The sequence below is a fragment of the Brachyistius frenatus genome, unplaced genomic scaffold (assembly GCF_029030835.1).
Source record: "Brachyistius frenatus isolate BFR_SWC_R1_liver_20210118 unplaced genomic scaffold, ASM2903083v1 Contig_120, whole genome shotgun sequence".
Taxonomy (NCBI): Eukaryota; Metazoa; Chordata; class Actinopteri; family Embiotocidae; genus Brachyistius; species Brachyistius frenatus.
In genome coordinates, this window is record NW_027210719.1 from 604,331 (window position 1) to 617,190 (window position 12,860).

The 12,860-nt window shown below is 41.6% G+C and overlaps 1 protein-coding gene across 1 annotated transcript in view; it reads right to left on the bottom strand.

The window, feature by feature from the left end:
• Positions 1-4,069: 4,069 nt before the first annotated feature.
• The window catches only part of LOC138629703 (NALCN channel auxiliary factor 1), an 82,350-nt gene continuing 73,559 nt past the window's right edge, over positions 4,070-12,860 (bottom strand). Inside the window, exons 2-3 of the mRNA XM_069713592.1 lie at positions 11,997-12,168; positions 4,070-9,633 (exon numbers count right to left, since the gene is read on the bottom strand). Of these exons, the coding sequence (XP_069569693.1) occupies positions 9,332-9,633; positions 11,997-12,168 (474 nt within the window). The 3' untranslated portion in view covers positions 4,070-9,331. The remainder of the gene's footprint in view (positions 9,634-11,996; positions 12,169-12,860) is intronic.

Consider the following 12,860-nt stretch of genomic DNA (forward strand, 5'->3'; position numbering starts at 1 on the left):
GAAATGTTTGATTTGTTTTTTTACGCTGGGGTTACATTGAGGTCTGGAACAAACCCGATGTTGTAGTGTTCACAATCAAGCAAACTGTCATTGTAAGAAGGTGGGGGGGCTTAAAAGGCTTCAGGCCGGCACTCTTGTTGGTAGATTCTCTGTTTCAGTTCAGTCCTGTCATCAGTCCATAAAGGGCATAAGGCACACAAGCACACACAGACATGAAAACACACATCAGAACCATCCATGCAAGCATCCCCTTTGATGTCTATGTAAGCTTGTGACAAAGGCACTCCTGTTGAAAATGGCATTATGGGAAATGGCTAAATTATGGGACCTGCTCTATCCAGTTTGATGTTGATAGTGAGCAGTATATCTTCATAAAGCTGATGTTTATCAATTTAATAACATCAATGCTGCGAATATTGTCTGTTCCTTTCAACTGAGTATTTCTATTTCAATTAACAGTGTCAAGTTTTGGGGTTGCACATCAACTTTTAAAGCCTATTTATCTGATAATGGATGATTTTACAATTTTACTGCATTTTGGTCAAAATTATGTGTTTATGTGTGGATTACTGTAGATCCATGTAGAGACTACTCTGAGTCCACATAGAAACAGACGACTACAACGGAGAAAGACTGTACGATTACGTGAGGGGATGAGAATCAACATGGAGAGAGACAGAAAACCAAAGTGAGACAGCATGAACTCGCTCAGTCGTTATGTTTTCTCACATGCCAAGAGATGTAAATTGCATGTGTGGGGGGGTGAATGCAGCAGGAACACGTGAGGTGTGAGATGTGCGCACGGTATGTTCGACTGAGGATGCATGCTGGAGAGAGTGCTTCTGCCCGGCAACCGTGCACACGGTGATTCATGCCCTGTAATCTGCCCTCTGACAACACAATAAAAGGTTAGACAGGAACATATTTACAATTTCACTGTGTTCAGAAGAGTCCACAGATTGGAGCACTTTGAACTGAAGTATATTCATTCCAACTGCATTCGCACGTGGCTCCTCTTGTTGACCCAATCAAAGGGCTGCTGCGATCTCCATATAGCAGCTCCACCAAGGAGTCAAGATTTCAGGACGACACGCGTCAATACTGAGCGATGTAGCTGTGGAACTGTGCAGGACAAATGCAAGACATGTAAATACCTCGTGTATCAAATTACCTCCTGGGCCACAGAAAATGGTATATTACACGTACTGCTGCCTCAAAATGTGAATCAGTCATTTCATATTATTATGTATGGACTGGTTCTCAAGGTTCTGTAGCTTCTTGGTGCTCATTTGCATTTAACCGCTCTGATATTCTCTCCTTCTTAAGTAAAATCAAGGGAGAACTGCAGATCGGATGTACCTTATCAGCAGATGACTTCTCTGGCTGTGACTGACACTTGCCATAATGCCACTCTGACCCACTGTCCAACTCTGCTCGAGTAATCAACTGCGCTTAAACATCTGTTTAATTATGCCTCATTCATTAAGCCTTATGACCAACAGCGACCAAACCTGATGCTCGTGGATGGGGAAGAGTGCAGGAGAAGGAACCCTCGTTTTTTTTTTTTCTTTCACATGTCGGCAGTGATGTGAATGAGACTGCTGCGTCTGATGGGTTGGAATTTCCTCTCAGGCAGATCATCTCCCATAAATCCCCGTAGTCCTAATATTGCTTTCCTCCCCTCCCTCTTGTCATAAAGCCTAACTGCACACAGTAACACACACTCTGCTGCAAAATCAAGTGAGAAAAAACAACAACAGGAGGATGCGCCAGGAATTTGGCTTAAAAACAGTTATGAGGGGACCATTACATAAGGACCTCAGAAGCTTTAACTTTGCAAAATATTAAACCAGACTGACTTTTCTCAACTCATCTCAAGAGAAGATTATACGAGAAGTATAAGTAGCAACATTTCCATGAAAGATACAGGAAGTAAGTGAGGCTAAATTAAAACTAAGTGGTGAAATATCATGTGTGCAAGCTTTTATGACCCATATCAGTATTTAATCTAAACATTGTCCTCTCGTGGCTACACAATGGAAGAGTGACTTAGCTACAGACACTTTTTCACCGCATCGTACGACTCCAACTCGACTCACTAATTTGAAATGAACACAGGGAGCCGTTGCTGTGAGCTGACGAACGGTGTAACTTTGATCACTCAGGTCTTTTTCTCAGTGAGCGAAAGTCACTGGCGGTTATAGGCCTGCCTCTGCTGTCTCGCCAAAATCACGTTTTCTTTACCACAGAGTGGGATTGATGTTTATTGTGGATTTATAAACCAGCATAAATACTATTTACATTCACCACTGGTACATCCAACCACCCATCCACACAGAGTCTGTGGTTTGAGTGACAGGTGGAATATTGGATGCTGACTATTGGCGGGCTAGTTGAGGATTAGTCAGTTGAGCACTTCATCCCCCCCAACAAACTGAAATAGAAATGAGGGCTTTAATCCGAGACGGGAGGGCCAACGGCACAGAGCGGAAGGCAAACAAGAATATGCAATTTGTTATTGTACTTTAGTTTTCATAATCCACCATTACAATTGCAATTGAGTTTTGAGCCTGTCAGTAGTGAAAAGTGAAGCTCAGGCAGAACATCTCAGTGACCTGCATCATTTATTCCACACGTAGTTAATAGAGCACAAAAGGCTGAAAAGGAAACCACTTTCAGAGCTTGGCACATTTTTTTGCAAACTCGGTAGAGTCATAATGTCACTGATGCTCAATAAACAGCAGAATAAATGTATGTGCCGTGACATTGAATATTAAAAAGATGAGTGTGTATGCAATTGACCTACAGTAAGTGGCCTCAGTGGGTCTTGGTCAGCAGTTTCATAATGTATGATCGGAAAATGTATCTCATCCGCTGCCTTACCTCTGAGCTCCCTGTGAAGGTATCCGCTCACTACTTAAACAACGTGGTAAATACCTAATGAGGTGAACTCATCTCTCTGCTGATGTGCACATACGCTTGAGTTGAGCTCCGTGAACGTGTGTAGCTTTCATTTATGATCCCTGTGGTTATGCACTTTTTTTTTTTTTCCAGGGTCTATTTTTATGCTTTTGGAGTGACGCCAGCACACACTACATGTAGTATGCGTTCACTGCCATCTCAAGGTTTGTGGTGGAACTGCATGCAAGGTCTGCGTAAAATACTGTCAGATACTACAACTGTAGACTGGGGGGAGTTTGTTTGAGGTACTACAGCCTGAGAATGTGGGTGCCATTGAAGAAATATGGTGCTGAGAGAAAATCTATTTGCTCGATTGCTGTGGCTTCAGAACTTTTTCAAAATAGCTGTCAGGATTTCACTGGCATTGTCGGTTTTTATGTCTGTTTTTTGCCAGTTTTGTCTGGCATTGTCCATTTTTAGTTCCCATTTATATTTCTGGACCTCTGCAACACAAATTTTGATTTCTAGAAAAGCAAATAGTGATGTTAGAAGGGAATCAAATGTTAAATGGATCATAACTTTTTAAGAGTGCGATGTGATGATTAAACAGTTGAGCATGTGAACTATTTCTTTAAGTTTTGTTGTTTTTCTGTTGCTGCCCTGTAAATAGCCTACAAATGTGTGACGGCGTGAATGACTGATGAAGTCACACTGTTAGTCGGCTTCACGCCGTGACCTCTTGTCTTTGTTTGAAAGTAAAAGCCCTCGAATTCTCATACACCTTTTATTCTTTTTGTGCCGAGCAACTAGCAAACATGTCCTTTGTTGAACGGACAACTGCAGAGTGCTTTGGGTTATTTTAAGACACCAACACTTCTGAACATCATCTATCATATTAATGCACTCTGTTTCCTCATACTTCTGAAAACTGCCTCTGTTTTAAGACTCTGCGCTTTTGAACAATAGTTCATCCTCCTCTATAAAAGTACAAATGTAGCTAGTAGATAAAAGTTTGCTCTCTTTGTGAAAATCAGTTTTGTGTAGCTAATAAAATCTTGATTAAAATGCTGAGACTATTTTTGTTGCAGACCGTGACAAGTTGTTTCCAGCGCTGTTTTTCTATCTTGATCGGAACAAAGTCACTTCATTCAAAACCACAACAGAGGAACAGATTATATGTCTGTATTTATTTTCATCAGAACACAATTTTAATCATTGTAGCAGTAGTTTTCATACTTTTCGAAAAGATCATGACTTGTGAGACTGTTTTATAAATCATTTCATCAAAGTTGTTTGTAAAAAAATTAAAGAAGTTACTTGAACTAAAGCATCTATAATATTACAATATACTGGTAGTATAATAGTAATCATAATAATCATAATCGCAATGATAATTCTATATGCCTTTGAACCTTTTTCATTTCTATTATCATAAATCTTCCGCTTTCACACACACAGAGTCACAACCTTTAACAATAAGGTTGCGAAGCTGAGGACAAGTCTATTGGTTAAACCTCACCACATTCTCTTAACATCAATGATTTCAGACGCTCAAAGTAAACAAAAGGATTAGAAGAAGAAGAAGAAGAAGGAGAAGAAGAGGAAAGTAACAGCATGACATCAACTGAAAATACACAAGGAGAGACATACATTGTTCAGCATACTAGGGAACGTATTTACAACCAAAAAAGGAATGGGCTTCTGCATAGATCCACAGGATAGAGAACAGAACTATTGTGAAAACAGAGAGGCTGAGAAAGAGTGAAAGAGGGCAATATTTGTGTACATAACATTTGGTGGTGGGTGCACAGGGGCGTGGGAAAGGGAGGTAGGGGGGGCAGGAGGCATACATAGTCTACATGTGCAGGGGTCAAACACAAAATGAGCTTCTGTAGGTTGGCATGTTATGGAACCTGACAGATCATAGCCTACGACTGCTACAGACCGTTGTCGGGGGATCAAGACTGAATCTGTAGGACCCTCACACATATTTCTTCTCAGTGTAACGTACAAAACGTACAGAGTCAAATTATCACAGAGCAAGTGTTGCACGCATGCCTGCATTACCAACACAAGTCAAATGAGAGATTTACATCAGTCTGATCTAATTCTAGTATCGTTTGGAAGAAACCTTCGAGCACAAGAATGTCCATCCTTGGTGAAAACGTGTGTGAAGGGGTGTGATGGACGACACGCATGAAAACAGCCTTCGCACCCATGCAGCCGCAGCAAGGACGCATTCCTGCATGTCAAGGAAAACGCGGCCTCTGAATGCAGGTGTGTTGCATGAACGCATGTCCGACAGTTGGCTCGTGATGGTTGTTGCATCACCGCCGACATGACAGGCAGGATGAAATCCCGTACATGTCATCTCGTACATGTGCTTGTGGCGTGGGTTGCGTGACGCACGTGAGCTGCAATCCACATATTGCTAACATGGCACATGTCTACAGCGCTGGCAGACCCTGTATTAAGTTTGATCACCAGATTTGGATTCGGTTTAGTTTACTCAACGCAAAGTATGCTTTGGCACCAGTTTCGGGTTCTTTCGGGTCCGATTCATCCACCTTGGGCTCATCTGCACTCTTTCTGACGTCTTCTACCTCATTTCATGGTAAAGATCGGGGGGCATATTCTGTTAAAAAACAGGAGCAGGGAAGATATAAATCATCCCTGGTCTGTTTTAGGGTCTTGGGGCAGTGATACTGTTATTACAAACTGTGTGGTACGATGGCTTCATACTACAGTCCAGTGCAGCTTCAGGGCTGCAGTGAATGATGGGACAGCTAATGCAGCAGGTCCCTGTGGCGGCTCTCCACGTCTGTCCCGCAGTCCCCAAGGTCACGGCAACGCCAGCGATCTCTCCAGAGGACACACAGCAATTGGCTTACGGACATGGACACACATCTATGTATATGCACTTAAGCGGAGGTACGCACACAACAACACACTTTTACCCACAGACTGGCCGGCAGGAGACTCGCTTTCTCTACCAGAGCCGTCCTGATCCCTGTATGTCTGACAGGACTGGTGGGCCTTCAGCAGCAATATCAGTGTAAAAGAATAAATATATTTCCATCTACTGGTGGACATTGGCATAGCAGCATTTTCCTTTTCTTTTTTTTTTCATCACTGACTGCAGTCATCCAAGATGGACATGGGCGTGCTGGGCCAAATGAGCAGCGATGAGTTTCATGCAAGCAGGAAAGAGCTAAATAAACCAATATACCCTTTTTTTGTTTTTAAAATATAGACATGATGTGAATGATGATGAATTTTAAATCTTCATTTATAAGGTGTGTAATAAAACTCTTGACATCAGATATTTGATTGGACATCTCATATCAGTAATAAACGTACTTGAGAGTGGGAAAGGATGCACACATCTGCTTATCTTTGTCGGATACCTGATCTCAGCCGTGTTCATCAACAAAATCAAACTGGAAACTAAAGAAGAAGTCAGCCCTTTAAGGTCACACCATTCCTTCCTGTTCGCACACTGGTCAACATTTATAAAATAAGAGTCAGCTGACTTGGACGATTATCCGGTAATGCTATTAACGCTCACACAAAGAAGGACGTGCTCCTCTCTCTCTGGATGTGTTTCTGTTCGTGCTCTCTAGTGACGGCCAGTCGAATGCTTCCAAAAAAAAACAAGAAAAAAGAATCAAAACAACAGAAAATGAGCCATGTTTTTACCCTCTGTCTGTGAACAATTTGGATGCACGTGTTTTTCTTTAATGTCTGTGTCGATGGTAATGTTTGTTCTGTATATCTTAATAAGCCCTTTACTTAATGAGACATTAGTTTGATGTTTGGAGGTACGAGACAGTGGGCATGCTACAGGAGCTGATTGGGGATCAGATGTGGTGCTTACAGGGAGCGCAGCTGAGGACGATCAACAGAAGAGGCTCGTCATGACCTCGCAGATCCTCCACATGCGGTCCGAGTGTCGCACAACAGGGATTCAACAGAAACAAAGTCTTTTAACCAAACTGCCTCGGTGTTGGGGAGAAGGAGGATGTCGCTCAGGATGCAACGCAACGGGCCAGGGAGCCGGGTTATGATGTCATACACATGTATACCTGCAGATAGACAGCTACCTTTCCTCAAAAGATGTTAACATTTTATTCTCTTTATAACTGCATGAATGTCACAGTTTAGAAATGATGAAAAGTCATTAAAGGCAACATCCAGTCATCATGCTTTGAATAAAACGGCCTGAGGTTTAAATCCCACCACTGATGTAGGTTCAGTTCAGGGGCAAACAGTAAATTGAGTTTTTGTTTTCAAGTAGGTGTTGATATAATAAAGTGATTTATTACTCACGCTGCAGTCACGTTATATTATAAACCCCAACAAGGTGAAGGAGAGGAGCCAAGGCTCCAGGCTGAGAGTAACCTTCAGTAACTATTATATGTTGACTGCAGACACTACTTGACTGGATGGCACCTTTACAGCTTTTTTTGTCTGGAGCAACAGTGGTAAATATATTGATCCGGTGTGATTATCCCAATCTCAGTTAGCTTTGCTGAGCCATTTGGCTGAAAAGTGACCAGAATCTAACAAAGGGGTTTTGGTAAAGAACCTGAAATAACAAGCTTGTAACAGTTACACTTTTGTTTAGTGAGATAAAATTATCCTATCTGTGCTTTTTTTGTTGTTGTTGTTCTGCATTAGCATTATAAAAGCTTGAACTTAAATGAACCCTTTTCACTGACCCTCTTTTACACGTCAGTACGTTTAGTAAAAGCTCTTTTGTTCATCGTCAGTCAAAACATGACGCTTATAATCCAAATGCTTTTCTTTAGTTTCTCTAGCACAAGCAGATGTGTCCGAGAATCTGGTCGGCAGTTATAACGACTTTTATTTCCACCTTTTAAAGATGTAATGTCTGTTTGTCATTATTGAGGTACATCTGTTAAACTATTTTGTTCACATGGCTCAGCTCTATCACAGTGTTGGCCCGACGCCTTGACGATCATTCTGGCTAATTACAACTTGGGCTTTACTTTTGTAGTTTTAACCATCAACTTTCTATTCATAAAACTAACTGTTAAGATGTTAGAAACATGTCAGCGTTGCTAAAATAACATCCGGTTGGGTAAGAAAAACAAAGAGCTAGAAGAGTGGACATCATCATTTTCTATACGGCTTCACTTGGTATAAAACTAAGTGATTGCTCCTGAAATGTTTATGATAATTCCTTAAATGAAAAGTGTGCACTGAGCCTTAATTGTATTTTGTAAATACCTTTGGATGAACAGGACTTTGTGGAAAAAGAAAGCTAGTTTTTCTTCGACCCTGAGATGTAATTTTATAATTTAAGTTGTTGTTGGATTGTTAGTACAATGCTTTGCTGGAATAACAGTCAAAACTGAAACAAAAAGACCCAAATTATGATAATAACAAATGTAGATATCATTTTGGGGGAATGCTTCCTGTTTGTTTCCTGATGTTTTAACAGCTGAGCCTCCTTGAAAAAAAGTGTTAATAGGTCAATATTATCTCACAAAACAAAGTGAGGGGAAACCATAAACCTGTGTTAAACACAGAATTTATTGTGGACATCAGAACCGCATCCAAAACCCGGAAAAGTTTTAATGGGGTTGTGGCCTAAAAAACAGCATGGCGGAGCGGAGACATCTGAAGGTGGGGGACGGCGGGGGGAGGGGGGAGACGGCTCTGAAAAATCATCAGCTGCTGTTAGGTAGACTTTAAGGAGACGTGTCAGCAACACACACTCGATCTCTCACATCACAGGTGGCAAGACATGCATGCAGGCACGCCCACACACACACACACAGCAAATCTAGAAAACAAACCCACTCTCTCACACACACACACACACACACACACACACACACACACACACACACACACACACACACACACACACACACACACACACACACACACACACACAAATTTGTAGCTAATTATTATGTTTTTACACATTATCTGTCTGATTTTTGAGAACACATTTTCTTCCTGTATGAGAGACCCAGAAACAAAGACAAAGGATGAACATTAGAAAGAGAATATGATTGTGTTATTCCATAGTCAGCCAGTGCAACAGAAACCAATAATTGGAACACAGTGTAAAAAAGCGTAGTGAGAGAAACTCAGCCGTGAGGAGGCTGACCTTCCCTCTCAACAAAGGCTGTGGCGTTGTCCCCTTTTCCTACCGAAGGGACCGGTTCAATCCCTCAGTATGTCTGTTTGTTTAGTTATTTATTAGTTTTGATTGATTTGTGTGTTTTTCCTCTCAAGGCGTCCCACATTTTCCATTTGCCAGAAAGCGTTGCAGAACGTCCACCGGCGCGCAGCTCCAGCCGTTTGCACAACTGTGGCTGTATTTTTCCACAGCGGTTGCCATGGTGAGGGAATCCCCCCGCCCCGACAACCTCACCTCCTCCCAGCAGCTCAGTCACTCCTCGTTGCCAGGGCTCTCCTCCAGAGGCGTGATGGCGGGGAGGCCCAGTCCAGTTGCATTGTGGGATGCAGTGAGGCTGGCAACAGTGTGTAGGAGGACGAGGACCAGCAGGCAGAGTTTGAGCCGGCAGTTACACAGTCTGCAGGCTGCCGAGGAGCTGAGGGAGGTACGGTGCTGGCAAGGCGGGTGAGTTCTTTTCAGGGTACCCCGGGAACGGTTGTCCACTTTTAAGTCCCACCGCACGTCACAGCACTGTGCATCCGGGTCCACACCTGATGGGTAGTCCTCCAGCAGCCCTGCAGGTGGTTTGGGGGGGGAGAGAAGGGGTGTGGAGGTATATAGAGTGAGATGCACCTTGAAATATGAAGCTCTTTTAAAAAAAAGTGTGATATTGTTGCGTCCTGTAAAGGGAGAACCTTTCTTTCACCAAATATTTTTTTATATTTTTGTAATGATTGATAATTAGTTTTTCAAGCAAAAATGCCAGAAATTCATTAGCAGATTCTCAAATGTTAGAAAGTGTCGATTTAAAAAAAAAAAAAAAAATTTATGATAGTGAAATGAACAATGTGTGAATATGCCAACATCTTCAATTCAGGTAATCAATCAGGAGTAAAACATATTTTAATACAGGCCTATTGTGTTTATTTTTTAATTTTTTTTATGTGACATACAGAATGTGATTGCAAAGATGTTTTCTTTACTTATTTATATAGTCTATATTCTGCACTCAGTGTCTCTCTCGTTAATTAAATTCAGCTTTGCCTTCGCATTTAAGCCTTCTGTTGTATGGAAGCGCCACAAAGATGTATGAAGTCTGTAGAAAACATGTCTAAAAAAGCACAAACAAAAGATACATTCAGTATGTGAAGAGAAACATTGCGTCTCAAAATTGACTGCATCAGATAAGAACAAAAATCACAGACTAATATCATAAGCGATGGGATCACAGCCTGCGTGCATGATAATGTGAGGAGTGAACTTTGAATAATTCTCTACCCACTCAGTTTGACTGTCAACAGTTTAAGTGTGACAAGAGGAGCCCTGTAATTACTGCAGGTCTCTGACAAAATCTGCATTTCCTTTAACGTGTTGACACAGTTAGCCAAAGTAGCAGATTTAGCCTGAAGAGCTACAACAGCTGCTGGCACTCATGACTGATGATATTAACTTGTATATTTCATCACGGGTTCAACGAGTATGTATTTTGGAACGGGTTGCCACTGATAAGACTGTTTTACTGTGATAAAAAAAAAAAAGTCACATCCACCATCCTGATCCTGCAAACACTCATTAATCCATCGCTGAAGTAGTCCCAAACATATGTACGATGAACTCCTCATCTAAACAATATGGTGACAATATTAAAGGAAAAAAAGTTGATGTCCAGCATCTGTTTTTCTTCAGATTAATGTTAGCATGAGAGCCACAGATCAAAAATGAAAAAAAAAATTTTTTATAGATTGACGAGCACATAGCTGGTCCTCTGGTCTTCATTTCTGGGATTCTTATATCACATAATGATGAATATTGTCACATTGCAGAAATGTAACCTGAAGATCAACACGACCAGCAGAGGGCAGCATCAACATGTGATAGAAGTCTTTGTATTAATTATGTACACCGGGACAGAAATCTGCTCACACAGGCATAATGTGGGGAACAAAAATCAGTCAGTTAGGAATAATGCATGTTCTCCTGTATCCTGAAAGCATGTGTGTATTCACTAACACTGGTCAACTTAACGTGTGTTTCCACAAGAACCTGTTCACAAACAAAGTTGAATTTAATTTTAATTCTGTAGGACCAGGAACTATCGGGGGGGATTCCAGCCCTGAATGTCAGTGGCTCGGTCAAGTGTACTCTCACAAACCTGCCGTTCTGCAATACCTGCAACTGCAAACATATTGCACATTGCTCGTAGTTTGAGGCCAGATGGAGCCGCTCAAGACACTTGACGACTGATGGACCAATGAGAAATGTCCAGTTAGTGTTCTCCATCATCTTCAGAGGACGACGACGACACTGGCGACACTGGGGACGTCACACTTTGCATATGTCAGTTGACTAATTTGCTTTTTATTCCCAGCGTGTGGAAATGCAAATCACAAAAGGGGGCTGCTGAACTTGTATCCTTGAGCCTGAACACTAGAGTCAAGGAAATGAAATGATTTTGTTGGAAAAGTACCTGGAGTGATACAGTATACGCTGTTCAGGACAGACACAGTTATTGTCACAGTGCTCCACTGGGCGGCTGCCTCTGTGCTGTAAGTAATTGGCAATCATTTGTCATTGTGGTGTATCACCCTGTTAGTCTGATGATTAAACAGAACGTCCTGTAACTGTAAAGTCACAAGTGTCCATCAGTGGTGGCATGTCCTGTTGAAGTAAGCAGTAAGCCCGTGTGCTCACACATCCTACTGGGAGTTAGTCAGGCCAAGATCTATTGTAAATGAAGCAGTAGAGGTCAGAGTAGCTTGATACTGGAAGCTTTGCATCCCATCATTTTGGAGAGTTTATTTTCCAGACACCTGCATGCACTCTACTGAGGCTAATCTTTGGAAAAAAAAAAAAAAAAAAAAAAAGATTGAAAAAGATCAAACACACGATCAAATTACAGAGAGAATAATGCATGAAATGAACAATGATTATTTTGTACCTGTGCATATAAAACTGGGGCTGCCTCCATGAATGAGATCATCATTGTCGGGCAGGACGAAGGGGCACCGCTGCTGCACCTCCAGGCAGTACTGACCACAGGGGATTCGATTGCTGCAGTGCATCTGGGTGGTCTGGAAGTACTGAGAACACAGCCAGGGCTTATAAACCATCTGGGTGGAAGACAGAGAGGTGAGAGGATATTGATGAGTTAGTGGAGGGTTGTGCCGGATGATACGCGCACACGCATGAACACTCGCGCGTACGTGCATCATTGTGACCTCTACAGCTATCGATCCACACAGGACCGAGCACATACCCTGGTGATTCTAATATCCACTGTTTAATGAACGTGGTCGCTGCGGTCAATATACAGTATTACCCAACCTCCTCTTCAGAACAACACAGTATTTGGCTGTGTACTTCAGCTGCTTCGTGTCCTTCTTAATGTTTTTATGGATGATCTTAAGTGGCATCAGTGCTCCAGGAACTGGTTTTACATTTCTTTAAAAGCTAAATCTGTACAATATTGTATAAACAAATTGGTACCACCGTCTCCATCAATGTACAGCTGTATAAATATATTAAAATAATGTAAATTATAAAGTCAGATTCCAGCGCTTTATCATCCATGAGATGTTTAAATGTTGACTTTTACCCATGAAGATTGTATGTTTTCTGTGCTGTATATGAGTTGCTTTATAAATAAACTTGCCTTTTCCCAAATTCAAGCTCTCACTGCTGCTGTTTTTGTTTAAAGGATAAATTGTTACATCGGATATTTCTATCTAAACTGGATTAAAATGGAGGCTCTTCTCTGTATTTACCTGTTGCCATGGTGAATCAGAATATTGGAGCTCCATTC